This window comes from Scyliorhinus canicula, chromosome 13, assembly GCF_902713615.1.
Source record: "Scyliorhinus canicula chromosome 13, sScyCan1.1, whole genome shotgun sequence".
NCBI classification, from domain to species: Eukaryota; Metazoa; Chordata; class Chondrichthyes; order Carcharhiniformes; family Scyliorhinidae; genus Scyliorhinus; species Scyliorhinus canicula.
Genome location: NC_052158.1, coordinates 95,736,444 through 95,750,712, shown reverse-complemented (window position 1 = coordinate 95,750,712; position 14,269 = coordinate 95,736,444). Strand labels below are relative to the sequence as shown.

Here is a 14,269-nt window from a genome sequence, read left to right as displayed (position 1 = left end):
CATCCCTCTCACTCACACCCATTCATCCCTCTCACTCTCACCCATTCATCCCTCTCACTCTCACACATTCATTCCTCTCACTCACACCCATTCATCCCTCTCACTCACACCCATTCATCCCTCTCACTCACTCCCATTCATCCCTCTCACTCACACATTCATCCCTCTGACTCTCACACATTCATCCCTCTCACTCACACCCATTCATCCCTCTCAATACTCCCTTCACCCCCCCCCCCCCCCCCCCCCCCCACGACCACCATGTCACTCACATGCCTTGCTCTCCTTTCCTGAGTCCAAAACCACTCTCCCCCTCTTTGCAGGCCCTGCACTCCCCAACTCTCCAACCCCTCGCCGGCCCCACTCTCCCATCCCTCGGAGGCCCACAGAGCCCTGTTTGGTAACCCCTACCATCTCTCATTTCATATTCTTGTATGTTATGTTGGGAAGGGAAAACATGAATGTTGTACAGAATCTGTTCATTTATTTTGATGGAATAAAACCTGAAAGAGATACATTTACAACCCTTTCCCAGGATTGCAGTAACTAATTAACAACTAGATCGTTGCACAAAGCTCACTCCCAAACATTTCCTCAATCTCGATAAAGAAATGATTGTATCTGCTGAGCCCAGGTCAAGGGAGTAAGACATCCCAGCTAGGTAGGCAGATCGCAGGTTCCAAAAACGCCTCACAAGCAACACAGTTCATTATAAATGTAAGAGCATTATCGTCATCCTCCAGACCACACAACAGCGCTCAACTATATCCTGGGAAACTGGCAGATTTTGAAGGAGTAACAGCATCTATATCAAGCCCTTCAAATATGAATGTGTTTTCTCAAATCTGGCATCCCATACACCTTTTGTTGTTCTGCTATGTACATTCACTTGGCAGCACCTGTGCAAACTGCGCATGGTATCCTAGATCTTGATATCCAATGCTGTTTACTAGGCTTACTCATCATTATTTGCTTGTCGCACCAGCTATGACTCAATTGGTAGCACTCTCACCTATGAGTCAGAAGGTTGTCGGTCAAGTCTTGCTCAAGCTACTTGAGTGAAAAAAGTTAAGATGACAGCAGGAATGCTACACTGTCAGAGCTGTCATCCTTTGGATGAAATGTTAAACCAAGCCCTTATCTTCCCTCTCAGGTGAACATCATTTCCAAGAAGATCAGGGGAGCCCTGTGGATATCCCAACCAATGTTAACCAACTCAACCAATATCACCGAAACCAATTATCTGGTAACTTTCACAGCTGTGCATAAAATTGACCACAGGGAAGCAATCGTAGAACTTCAAAACTAATTCATTTATTATGAAAGGTACCAACATAAAGGCAGGTGTTTCTTTATTCCCGATACCTCCTGTTACCACACTGGAACAGGAAGTGATGTCGTAATTGCACGCCTGGAACTGCAAGGCACCGCACACGCTATCCCAGGAGCATGTGCAGTACCACTGACATCATCGTTGTCGGGCAGGTGATCATTTTCCACCCACATGCTCATCTCATTCACCTACCCACTCATTGCTCTTCTTGCCCTCATTCACTCCACTTACTGCTTTGCTTACCACCCCACTCCCAACTCTGGCCTCTTTGCTCTCCACACTGCTCACTGCCTGTGGACAGCGAGGGCACAGGGTTGCAAAGTGAAAGGGAAGCAGTGAAGGGTTGGGAGTGGGACCCAGTGAGGTAGCCAGCAGAGCGTTGTAATCACAATCCCAGGACTTTTAATTGGTATTTTGGGGTTCAATATTCTGTGAAAACTATAATCCTTAACCAAGGTAAAAAAAATACATTTTATTGATGCTACACTTGTTTAAATGTCTTTACGTGGCTCAATACTATGGATCATCCTATTCTTTGATGCAGGCAGCTACCTGTGGCTGAGTGATGTCACAGGCACTGTGACTGCACATCCAGTGAATGCGCCCTCTGCAGTGGCAGCAAATGCAGCCATTTTATGACTGAGCCAGGGACTTTCTAACGTGAGATGACACCCCCACAAAAACATGCTTACTGGCAGAATCTCGCTATAAATGTCCTCCCATTAAATCACAAATCCACTCCGCACTTTGTTTAGATCTTGTATAAGAACCAAAGGACACCTAGAAGCTTGCAACCATGAAGGAGCATTATTTGGACAGTTGGTTGAAGTATTGACTGCATTAGTGCTTTAGTCATTCTCTGCCTTCAAAGACATCAATGTGTTCTTTTTGCCTTTACTTCAACAGAGTTCTTAAAGGCCGCTTCAAAGTTGCAGCTGACATCAAGGATTCCCAGGTACTGATATGAAGCCAACAATGGCAGAATCCATGTGCTTGAGATCTCCCTTTGAGTTGTGTAAAATAAATCTGTAGTTTGCAATATCAATCACTGGATTCAATTTGGTTAGCCTACAGGTGTAAGACAATGGTGTTGATTTTTATGCCCAGTACAATGGAGGACTTAGCAGGAATTCAAGTACGCTGTGAGAACTGGTATGGCAAGTGCTTGGCCCAGGTCCATAAGAAACTACAGAGAGCCATGAACACCGCCCAGTCCACATACCTGCCTCCCATCCTTTCACTGTTTACACCTCTCGCTGCCTTGGGAAAGCGGGGCAGCATAATCAAAGACCCCTCCAACCCGGCTGACTCACTCTTCCAACTTCTTTCATCGGGCAGGAGATACAAATGTCTGAGAACACACACGAACAGACTCAAAAACAGCTTCTTCCCCACTGTTACCAGACTCCTAAACGACCCTTTTATGGACTGTTGGAGTTATGAACTGATCTGGGGCGAAATTCTCCCCTACCCGGCGGGGCGGGGGGTCCCGGCGTAGCGGAGTGCTGCCAACCACTCCGGCGTCGGGCCTCCACAAAGGTGCGGAATTCTCCGCACCTTTAGGGGCTAGACCCGCGCCGGAGTGCTTCTCGCTCCGCCGGCCGGCGCAAACGGCCTTTGGCACCATGCCGCCCGGCGTCGGGGCTGGCCGAAAGGCCTTCGCCGGTCGGCGTGAGTCCGCGCATGCGCCGGAGCATCAGCGGCCGCTGACATCACCACCGGCACATGGTGGAGGCCGTGGCAGTAGAAAAAGTGCCCCCACAGCACAGGCCTGCCCGCCAATCGGTGGGCCCCGATCGCGGGCCAGGCCACGGTGGGGGCACCCCCCGGGATCCGATCGCACTGCGCCCCTGCCCAGAACCCCGGGGCCCGCTCGCACCGCCTGCTTCCGCCGGCACAGAGGTGGTTTAAAGCACGTCGGTGGGAGAGGCCTGACAGCGGCGGGACTTCGGCCCATCGTGGCCCGGAGAATCGCCACGGAGGATCCGCCGATCAGCGGGGCATTATTCCCGCACCCGCCGATTCCTGGGTGGCGGAGAATTCCGGCCACGGCGGGGGGCGGGATTTATGCCGGCCCCAGGCGATTCCCCAACCCTGCGGGGTGTCGGAGAATTCCGCCCCTGATCTCTACTGAGTAGTACTACACTCCTGTATTCTTCACCCAATGCCTGTGTCTAAATATTTACATTGTATATTTTATATTTGCCCTATGTGCATTTTCATTTCATGTACGGAATGATCTGTTTGAGCTGCACGCAGAACAATACTTTTCACTGTACCTCGGCACACGTGACAATAAACCAATCCAATCCAACCTTTGCTCCAGAACTGTGAGCACGACTGCATCTATGTAAACACTCACAACTTACACAAGTGCAGTGGCAATCCAAGTTTCATAGGCAGTCTAATCAGGCTATAACTGCATAAACACTGCTGGCAATGCACTTAAAAACTGGTTAAACCAGAAGGGTTTCATTTCCATTACAAAAACAGAAAATACCGGACAATCTCAGCATGTCTGAAAGCACCTGTGGAGAGAAAAGGGAGCTAATGTTTCGAGTCTAGATGACTCTTTGACATTTCCATTAACTTTTGAATGCTGAAGTGGTTTAACCTGAATTCAAATAAAATCCTCATTGGTGACAGTATCAACAGTAACTCACAGTGGCTTAACTTTCATAAATTTAGCACATTATTCCAGTTTACTGGATTGGATTCACAATAGGACATTCTTGGTCCATATGCAGATAATAAAAGTTTTATCACTGAATTAGAAGGCATTGACAAGCCTCCAAATATTCTAACAAGGAGTGTATTAAACATTAATTCTGTGTTCTGACATATGTTACAAATAAAACCATCTTCTCCCACTGTATCACATTATTCAATCAATTTATTATCTGGTAACCATCCCTCCCAAATGTTTGTACTCCCATTAAATTGATTAGGCAATAGGTTATGTAAATGTGGAGGATATATTATGAAAACTGATGGAGTGCAATTTGTATCCATAAATAGACTGATATGGTAACGCAGAATGGCTTGACAAATGGATCATGATTAAATAAATTCCACCCAACAGATATTATTGATTTTGTTGCTAAATTGCCTGTCAGTGCTGGGAGGAAAATTCAGTTCTCAATTCAGATATTGCACTGTAATGTTGAAATAAATTCTGATATTAGAGTAATAAAGCAATTTAAATGTCACCAACTTTTAAGCGGGCATAGAACTTGTTCAGATAATCATTTAGAGATGCTCCAGCCCCAGATATTCCGCCTGGCCTTGTTTTATAGGCTGTGTTCTTGTGTCGGCCCTGCCATAATCGTCCTGGGTTAGTGTCATTGGCCTGGGACTCTAGTTTGATGCAGTATTGTCTTTTTGCATCCCTGATGGCTTTCCGTACGTCGTACCTGGATTTCTTATATAGGTCAGGGTCGTCAGACTTGAACGCCTCCGTCCGGAACTTCAGCAGGGAGTGAGCCTTTTGGTTGAGCCAGGGTTTCCGATTGGGGAATACCCGAATTGTCTTCTTTGGTACACAGTCCTCGACACACTTATGATGAAGTCTGTGACGGTGGTTGTGTACTCGTCCAGGTTAGCTGACACGGCCTTGAATATGGACCAGTCCACAGTCTCCAAGCAGTCGTGGAGGATTCCTCGGACCAGCACTGCACAGTATTCCTGACTGGCTCAGGGCGCTCGAGTTGCTATTTGTAAAGCCACAAGTAGGAATACCGACTTGTGGTCGGATTTGCCAAAGTGAGGACAGGGAATGGAGCGGTAGGCTCCTTTGATGCTCGTGTAGCAGTGGTCCAAGGTGTTTGCACCTGTGGTGGAGCAGGAGATATGTTGATGGAGTTTGGGTAGGACCTTCCTGAGGCTGGCCTGGTTGAAGTCTCCAGCCATGATTGTCAGGGCTTCGGAGTGATTTGCTTCTTGGTTGTGGATGGTGGAATGCACTTTGTCAAGTGATTTCTTCACTTATGCCTGGTGGGTGGGATGTAGATTGCTGTGAAGAATACAGAGGTGAATTCAAGTGGGAGGTAGAAGGGGCGACACTTCACAGTTAGGTATTCTAGGTCTGGGGAACAATGGCACGCTAGGGACACCACAGAGACATTCTGTCTCACAGCTAGTTTTGTATCTGAGGCTGCACTGCCTCTTTAATTCCATGACTTTTTCTAAAAACTGATAAAACAAGGTAGTTTATAATAAGTTTGAGGTTTATAATATGTATTAGAATAATTAGATTAAATGATTGGCCTGAAATTAATTCCATGCACATTATGTTAATTATGCACTGAAGTGGGATGGGGTTGTATTTTTATTCTTGTGATAGAGACACTTATTTCCAGGTGAACATCCCATACAGTTGAAGGAATGGTAGCGATGTGAGGAATTCCTAAATAGAAACGTATATGAATAACTTTTTGAGTCAATTAAGTGTTAGCCTGGAGCAAGGGTGTCAGTTACAGAAATACAGTTGATTCCAGAAATGCTCAAGGTGGCTGTGGGCTTGACTGAATCTTTTGAACTTCAGGCTGCAGCAGCAAACCCGTCACTTGAACTGGTACACGTTTGGAGAGATTGGGGTCTCAGCGGTTGGGAGACTGAGGGATGCCACTGGGAGGGAGGCGGGGGGCTGCCATTGGGAGGGTGACTGAGGGATGCCACTGGGAGGGAGGCTGAGGGATGTCACTGGGAGGGAGGCTGAGGGATGTCACTGGGAGGGAGGCTGAGGGATGCCACTGGGAGGGAGGCTGAGGGATGGCACTGTGAGGGAGGCTGTGGGCTGCCACTGGGAGGGAGGCTGAGGGATGTCACTGGGAGGGAGGCTGAGGGCTGCCACTGGGAGGGAGGCTGAGGGATGGCACTGTGAGGGAGGCTGAGGGTTGGCACTGTGAGGGAGGCTGAGGGATGGCACTGTGAGGGAGGCTGAGGGATGGCACTGTGAGGGAGGCTGAGGGATGGCACTGGGAGGGAGACTGAGGGATGGCACTGTGAGGGAGGCTGAGGGCTGCCACTGGGAGGGAGGCTGAGGGATGGCACTGGGAGGGAGGCTGTGGGCTTCCACTGGGAGGGAGGCTGAGGGATGTCACTGGAAGGGAGGTGGGGGGCTACCACTGGGAGGGAGTCTGAGGGATGTCACTGGAAGGGAGGTGGGGGGCTACCACTGGGAGGGTGACTGAGGGATGCCACTGGGAGGGAGGCTGAGGGACGCCACTGGGAGGGAGGCTGAGGATGTCACTGGGAGGGAGGATGAGGGATGGCACTGTGAGGGAGGCTGTGGGCTGCCACTGGGAGGGAGGCTGAGGGATGGCACTGTGAGGGAGGCTGAGGGATGGCACTGGGAGGGAGGCTGAGGGATGACACTGGGAGGGAGGCTGAGGGATGGCACTGAGGGAGGCTGAGGGATGCCACTGGGAGGGAGGCGGGGGGCTGCCACTGGGAGGGAGGCTGAGGGATGGCACTGTGAGGGAGGCTGTGGGCTGCCACTGGGAGGGAGGCTGAGGGATGGCACTGTGAGGGAGGCTGTGGGCTGCCACTGGGAGGGAGTCTGAGGGATGGCACTGTGAGGGAGGCTGTGGGCTGCCACTGGGAGGGAGGCTGTGGGATGGCACTGTGAGGGAGGCTGAGGGATGCCACTGGGAGGGAGGCTGAGGGATGCCTTTGGGAGGGAGGCAGAGGGATGTCACTGGGAGGGAGGCTGAGGGCTGCCATTGGGAGGGAGGCTGAGGGAGGTGGCACGTTAAAGACTGAGGACTGCGGAACCCGGGAGACTGGGACTGCGGGACCTCAGGAGACTGTGGTACTGAACGGGGGGGGTGGGTGCATTTGATGGGATGAGGGCTGAGAGAAGAATGGGGTGGAGCAAGTATTTGTCTCGGCATTTACCGGAAGCAGTAACCTGAGTGACTAGGATTGGCGCCGAGTCGGCAACGGGGCGGGGGGTTGGTGGGGTGAAATCAGAAAACACGGATAAACTGCAAAAGGTTATTTCTATTGCTGAGCAAATTGACCAGGAGGCAGAGGGCGAGAATTCTGAGTAAACCTCAGGAAGCTGGAAGATGGAAGGATGAGATACAAGCTGGAAGATGGAAGGGTGAGATACAAGCTGGAAGATGGAAGGGTGAGATACAAGCTGGAACATGGAAGGGTGAGATACAAGCTGGAACATGGAAGGGTGAGATACAAGCTGGAACATGGAAGGGTGAGATACAAGCTGGAACATGGAAGGGTGAGATACAAGCTGGAACATGGAAGGGTGAGGTACAAGCTGGAACATGGAAGGGTGAGATACAAGCTGGAAGATGGAAGGGTGAGATACAAGCTGGCAGTGCACCAAATTCCAGGAGCACACTTACTTCTCCACACTTCACAAAAAAGATGAGGTTTTTTTTAATGGTCCCACCATTTCCTTCAGGAGGAGGTCTTGTGGTGCAGTGGGCAGTGTTTTTGCTCTGAGCCCGTTCAAGTCCTACCTCAGGACATGATAGCCAAATAAGGTGTGTTCATAGCAGATTGAGTATCAACCTGTAAATCCTTCCAAACCCTTCCAATGGCAAGTGATAAGAGCCAGAGAGATTCCTGGTCAGCCGTGTGATAGAATGATAATTGGAGTTTCCATCACTACTCCATGTCTGTAACACTTGCACGTTGCCACAGCAACTCTGACTGGGCAAGTAACCCCCAACATTTCCTTTAATCACTGCTGTAGAACGTGGAAAAACAATCTGAGGTTACCGGGTGGTTATTCGCAGGTTTCCCAAAAGGGTCCTCAAACGGGTGCAGGAAGGATCCTTCCATAGTTAAGTTGGTTCAACAGTAATTTGACATCCAACTAAAAACAGTGAGGACCAATATGCCATATCACTGGCACTGATAAGGTTGTAGAATCATGCATGTGGAAATTGGTAGACATCACACCCATTCTACCTAAAACAAACACACGTGAGATGTATCAATTTCTACATGAGTGTGTACAAATAACCTTTGCTGAATGTAGCCTGAGATGTTGGTTCAGACTCACCCTGTATATTCAAGTTTGACATCCTACTGAAGAATAGCCTTGCAGTGTAAATGTGATCTCTAAAAAGCATTATAGTTTGCATGTGTATGGCAAATGGCATATGGAACTAAGAGAAATGCAATCGCATCTGTTAGAGGAATACGTTTTTTAGACTGGAAAGATGTGATTGAGGTTCCACAGATTGCAGGTCACTCTTATTTCCTGTGTTTGTAAATGACTAAATTGGGAGTTGAGACGAAAAACGATTTAGAGCAGCATAGAATCATAGAATTTACAGTGCAGAAGGCGGTCATTTGGCATATCGAGTCTGCACTGGCCCTTGGAAAGAGCACCCTACTTAAGCCTACACCTCCACCCTATCCCTGTAACCCAGCAACCCCATCTAACCTAAGGGCAATTTATCATGGCCAATCCACCTAACCTGCACATCTTTGGACTGTGGGAGGAAACCAGAGCACACGGAGGAAGCCCACACAGACAGGGGGAGAACGTGCAGACTCTGCACAGACAGTGACCCAAGCAGGAATCGAACCTGGGCCCCTGGCGCTATGAAGCCAGAGTGCTAACCACTATGCTACAGTGCTGCCCACAGTGGTGGCACAGCATGGTTGCACAGTGATAGCACTGCTGCCTCACAGCGCTGAGGACCCGCTCTGGATCCCGGTCCCAGGTCACTCTCTGTGTGGAGTTTCCACATTCTCCCTGTGTCTGCGTGGGTTTGACCTCCACAACCCAAAAATGTGCAGGTTAGGTGGATTGGCCACGCTACTTTTCCCTCAATTGGAAAAAAAAGTTGGGGACTGTAAATTTATTTAAAAAAGAGAAAAACACCAATTTGCTGGCAACAAACTTGGAGATGTGATAAATTGTGAAAGACTATATTGGACGTAAGGAAGCTTGCAGGAGAGGCAAGTGGGTAGTGTATACATTTCAATGTAGAAAAATGTCAGATAATGTATTTTGGAAGTAACAATATAGATGTGGAAACATTTTAAATGGAGTAAAAAGACCTGCAAATGTACGTCATTAAAGATAACTGCATAAGCCCAAGTTCTCAAAACATTATCTCAAGGCACAAGTTCCAAAAACAATTATGTGCAAGAGCATACTTAGATTGCAATTGGAGTGTTCTGTATCATTTAAGCTTTGCCCAATATAAGAAAGATATCAAAGTAATTGGAAAATTGCAAAGTTTGGCTTGTAGAAAGTTACTCGGATAAAGGGTTAAAGTTATGAAAATAAACTTGAGAGATGCCTTGCTCCCTTGAGACCAAGAGGTGCAACTTGACTGTATCTTGTACAATATATGACTGGGAAATAACAAGTACTGTCAGGCTCTAATCCCCTTTGCTGAAATTGCTCACGACTGCAGGATCATGCTTGAATCCAAAAATAGTATCTGACTTAATTTCTGCACCATCAACCATCTCCTTAAAATACATCTTCCCCCATCCACCCGCACCTCAAATAAGTGTGATGAGCTCATGAGCTTCTTTGTCTCAATGTTAGTGACAATCAGCTGGTTCCTCTGTCCCTGCTATAGCTCTCCATTCCCTCTACTCAACAAGCCAAATTCTCCACAAAGTCTTGTCTCTGCCATGGCCCAGGACTCACGTTTTTCTCTATTTTCTCTCCTGTCTCCTCTCATTCTGTCTCCATGCTTATCTTGCACAGAAGACCCACTTACCTCTCTCTCCACCCCAATCCCACCAAACTGCTGACCACCAAATTTACCTTCCGCGTACTCATGTCAGCAGATAGTGTTAACAGTTCTCCCCTTGAAGTACTATCCTCTTCCCTTTCAAACCCGCCGGCATCCGTCCTCAATATCCAGTATAGAGCTCCTGGGCTGGATTTTCCTTTTTTTTTGTGGGTTGAGCTTAGAGTAACAATTCTGAGCAAACTGATTTTTTTTTCTTTTGCATCTGGAACAAAGCTTGCCGAACGCCGGACACTTAATTTATGCCTTTGACCACATCTTTTACACAGATCCTTAACCTGTTTGTTGGTGTGCGAGGAGCTGCAGGAACTTTCCCGCCTTTTTTTGGAAGTTTCACTATCCGCTGACATGAGTACACAGAAGATAAGCTTGATAAATACATGAATAGGATGGGAGTAGAGGGATACGGCATCCAGGAGTGTAAAGGTTTTAGGTTAGACAGGCAGCATGGTGAGCGCAGTCTTGGAGAGCCAACGGGCCTATTCCTGTGCTGTACTTTTCTTTGTTCATGTTCTTTTTAATCCTCTAACCTCTATTCTGTTTAACACAATGATTTTAGATCTTAATGATAATTACATATTTTGAAATATGATTAATGCAGTTACAGGAAACGAGTGTGCTATGGTGAGGATCTTTTTTTAAAACAAATAATATACTTGAACTTATTTGGATTGTTCTTTGAAATGGGCGGCTTGATAGCACATTGGTTAGCACTGTGGCTTCACAGCACCAGGGACCCGGGTTCGATTCCCGGCTTGGGTCACTGTCTGTGCGGAGATTGTATGTCCTCCCCATGTTTGCAAGGGTTTCCTCCGGGTGTTCCGTTTTCCTCTCACAAATCCAGAAAGACGTGCTTGTTAGGTGAATTGGACATTCTGAATTCTCCCTCAGTGTCCCCGAACAGGCGCCGGAATGTGGGATTTTCACAGTAGCAGTGTTAATATAAGCCTACCTATGATACTAATAATGAAATGAAATGAATGAAATTAACATTGCTTATTGTCACGAGTAGGCTTCAATGAAGTTACTGTGAAAAGCCCTTTCCGGCACCTGTTCAGGGAGGCTGGTACGGGAATTGAACCGTGCTGCTGGCCTGCCTTGGTCTGCTTTAAAAGCCAGTGATTTAGCCCAGTGTGCTATTATGTGTTGTGTAAGTTGCCAACATTTTTCATAATTAATTTTTAGGAAGTTTTATTTGATAGTGGAACATTTTCCAATTGTGCAAAAGTCAAGTAACAACGACAAGTGATGGATTTATCTGTGCCATTTATCCTAATTAAATTCCTTCTTCATTTAGGTTAACTCTGCTCTGCACACAGAGTGAATGAAATGGATGTGAAAGGTGTGAAGGATACCCTGTCCTGGCTGTTTTACCAATACCTGCTTATCACATGCAGTTATGTGCTGGAGCCCTGGGAACAAACCGTCTTCAATTCAGTTTTGCTCATCATCGTGGCTATGGTTCTATATACAGCCTATGTATTCATTCCAATTCACATTCGTCTGGCACTGGAGTTCTTCTCTGGCCTCGGAGAAGGTCAGCTTGAAAGCACAGTGGCCATCATGACTTAACACATATTAATTGCAAATATCAAGACTATTTTAAAAAAGGAAGCTCCTGTGAATCTAAGGACCTTATGACAACTCTGGCATGGGTTTTGAACTTACTTTCTGGCTGCAGTCTTATCTCTTATGCATCTCAATCGACTTGTGATCCAAGTAATGCAGTAAATGGCATTCTATGTAGAAAAGAAAGCATTTAGTAGTTAAAGTGGTGAATCCACAGAGGTAAGGTAACAAAAATGTCACTTTAATGTTAAAGTATCTATAATATAATATAGCAACTGGAAACAATAACCACGGGTCAAATATTTACTCACCCAATCTTGTTTCTGACTAAATTCAATTCAGACATTGCTCACATCCACAACCTTCTCTATTAATGTTTCATATAACCTTTTATTGTGTTGCGATAGTTTCATTTTGGACCTTTTTGGAAAGAAACAAGTCAATTTTCTATTTTTGTCCCCCCATTAAGGGGCAATTTAGCGTGGCCAATCCACCGACTGCACATCTTTGAGTTGTGGGGGTGAGACTCATGCAGACATAGGGAGAATGTGCAAACTCCACCCGGACAGTGACCCGGGTCTGGGATTGAACCATTATTCAATATTCTAAGACATATTTCTGGAAGTGGATCATGGCTTTGACTTTGTCTCAAAATCAACAAACAGTAAAGGACAAACAAATGCCAATGTATTTGGCAACTCCATCATATTCAAGTCATAACATGACATAAAACGTGACATTTGGGTGATGCAGCAACGCTGCTGCTTGATGTTAAAATTCAGGGCCATAACAGGGTGAATTTAATAATTCTAGCTACATTTAAAGAAGAATTATTGAAATGTCTGATCTATAAAGGAGCCATTTTTCTTGCAATTGAATTGATTCGCTGCTAAGCTGATCATAAGAAAGTTAGAACAATTTTAAAATGTATTTAAATTCTGTTTTACAGTAATACATGAAATGTGATTCCATGTATTATTTGCAATGATATCATATTCATGTAGTTGTAAATGCCTATGGTGCTATCAGGCAAGGTCATGGTAAATGAATACTTTGCCAATAAACCATGAGGCTGATTGTCACATGAAAACCTTCCATGCATCTAAAGGCTGTTTAAAATATTGTACTATTTTTATGCTGGTAATAATTAACCAAATCAGATCCGGTGGAATATTTGATTCAAAGGCTGTGTGCCTATTGTCCAGCTAAATGCATTGTAACTTAGCACTAACCGGTTATATTATTCAGGAAAAGTGATGGTTTTACGTTATGATTTTTCAATAAAGTCTGTTTAACTTATCACCTTTCTTATTTCACCTTGGTTTGGTAGGTTTAGATTCAGTTCTTCACTTGTAGTTGCGAAACTAAGGTAACATTGTCTGAATTTATATCCTTTTTTTATGTTGGTGTCACTGGCTGGATCAGCATTTGTTGCCCATTCCGATTTGCCCTCTATTTCAGGGGGCATTTAAGAGTCAACCATATTGCTGTGGATCTGGATTTGCATGTAGGCCAGACTATGTAAGGATGGCATATATCCTTTCTTAAAAGGCATTAGTGAACCAGATCGGACTTCACCCCATTGAGGTTTTCATGATAGCGAAGGGAATTGAGGATTGAGGGGTTCTGAAGTGGGCGGGGCAGGGGGGGGGGTGGCTGAACACCTGTCCCAGTGGGAGAAGAGACAAAGAAAGTGAGCCCTTAAAGTTGTGAACAAGAAGAGGTTTTACTAAGGTGGAAAGTGCAATTGTGACATTTCAGAATGATCCCCAACTATCTGTGTGTAAATTCACTAATCCCTACTCCGTGCCCCGACAACTCCCTACACTTGCAAACCCACCCAATACATCTCGGTGTATTCACAGGATGCACTTCAGAAGTGGAGGCAGCCGGCTGCCTTCCACACATTGTTGCCTGAGATGCCCTTGGCAGGCATCCTATCGAGGGCTATGAGCTGGAGGGCCAAGGCCTACTTTCAGATGGCATTGATATTGGTGCATCACCCTGTCATGCCCGCTGCCCCTGAGATGTGTTGGTATCAGGGTGGGATTCAGAAGGGCTGGTCATTTCCAGGGTCTTCTGTGTGGAAGGCCCTGGGATTTTCTCCAGCACTTCTTCCTCCCTCCAGGTGCTCATGGGTTACTCCATGGAACGGGGGAGCTCCAACATCATCTGGCATTGCCAGTCTTGCAGTGTCTGCACGATGGTGTTGAACCATTCAGCCATGGTCCTCACGGACTGAGCCATGCTTCGAAGTTCTCCAGTCAGGGCTCTGATGACTTGCCTCCGGCTTTCCAGTGTGGACCCCACCTGGCAGTATTGGCCTGAGTGCCATGCATCATCGTCAACATCTCCTGAGACTCCTCCATTTGCCTTGTTGTCACAGGAATGTCATTGACAACCCATCCTGGAATTCGCAGCTCTGCCTTTGCATCTCAAGCAGATGAGGGACAAACGGGTCCAGAAGAACGGCTCCTGGCTGGGGCACAGCTGATTTCTGGGAGTCAGCAGACCTCCGACTGTCCCATCCCTGGGACGTTCCAGTCTCCACCTGATGTGCATCAGAAGCAGTGTGTGCTCACCAGATAGGGACACAAAAGCCTGTCTGTTAAGT

General features: G+C 46.8%; 1 protein-coding gene across 5 annotated transcripts in view; it reads left to right on the top strand.

Moving 5' to 3' along the window:
* The window catches only part of sptssb (serine palmitoyltransferase, small subunit B), a 34,946-nt gene extending 21,992 nt beyond the window's left edge, over positions 1–12,954 (top strand). For 2 of the 5 annotated variants that reach the window (XM_038817161.1, XM_038817163.1), the window contains exon 2: positions 11,384–12,954. In XM_038817161.1, the coding sequence (XP_038673089.1) occupies positions 11,416–11,658 (243 nt within the window). In that variant the 5' untranslated portion in view covers positions 11,384–11,415 and the 3' untranslated portion in view covers positions 11,659–12,954. Of the gene's footprint in view, positions 1–1,153; positions 1,247–2,239; positions 2,289–7,316; positions 7,656–11,383 lie in introns of those variants that run through there. The other 3 variants (XM_038817158.1, XM_038817159.1, XM_038817162.1) reach the window with 3 other exon arrangements.
* Positions 12,955–14,269: the final 1,315 nt, after the last annotated feature.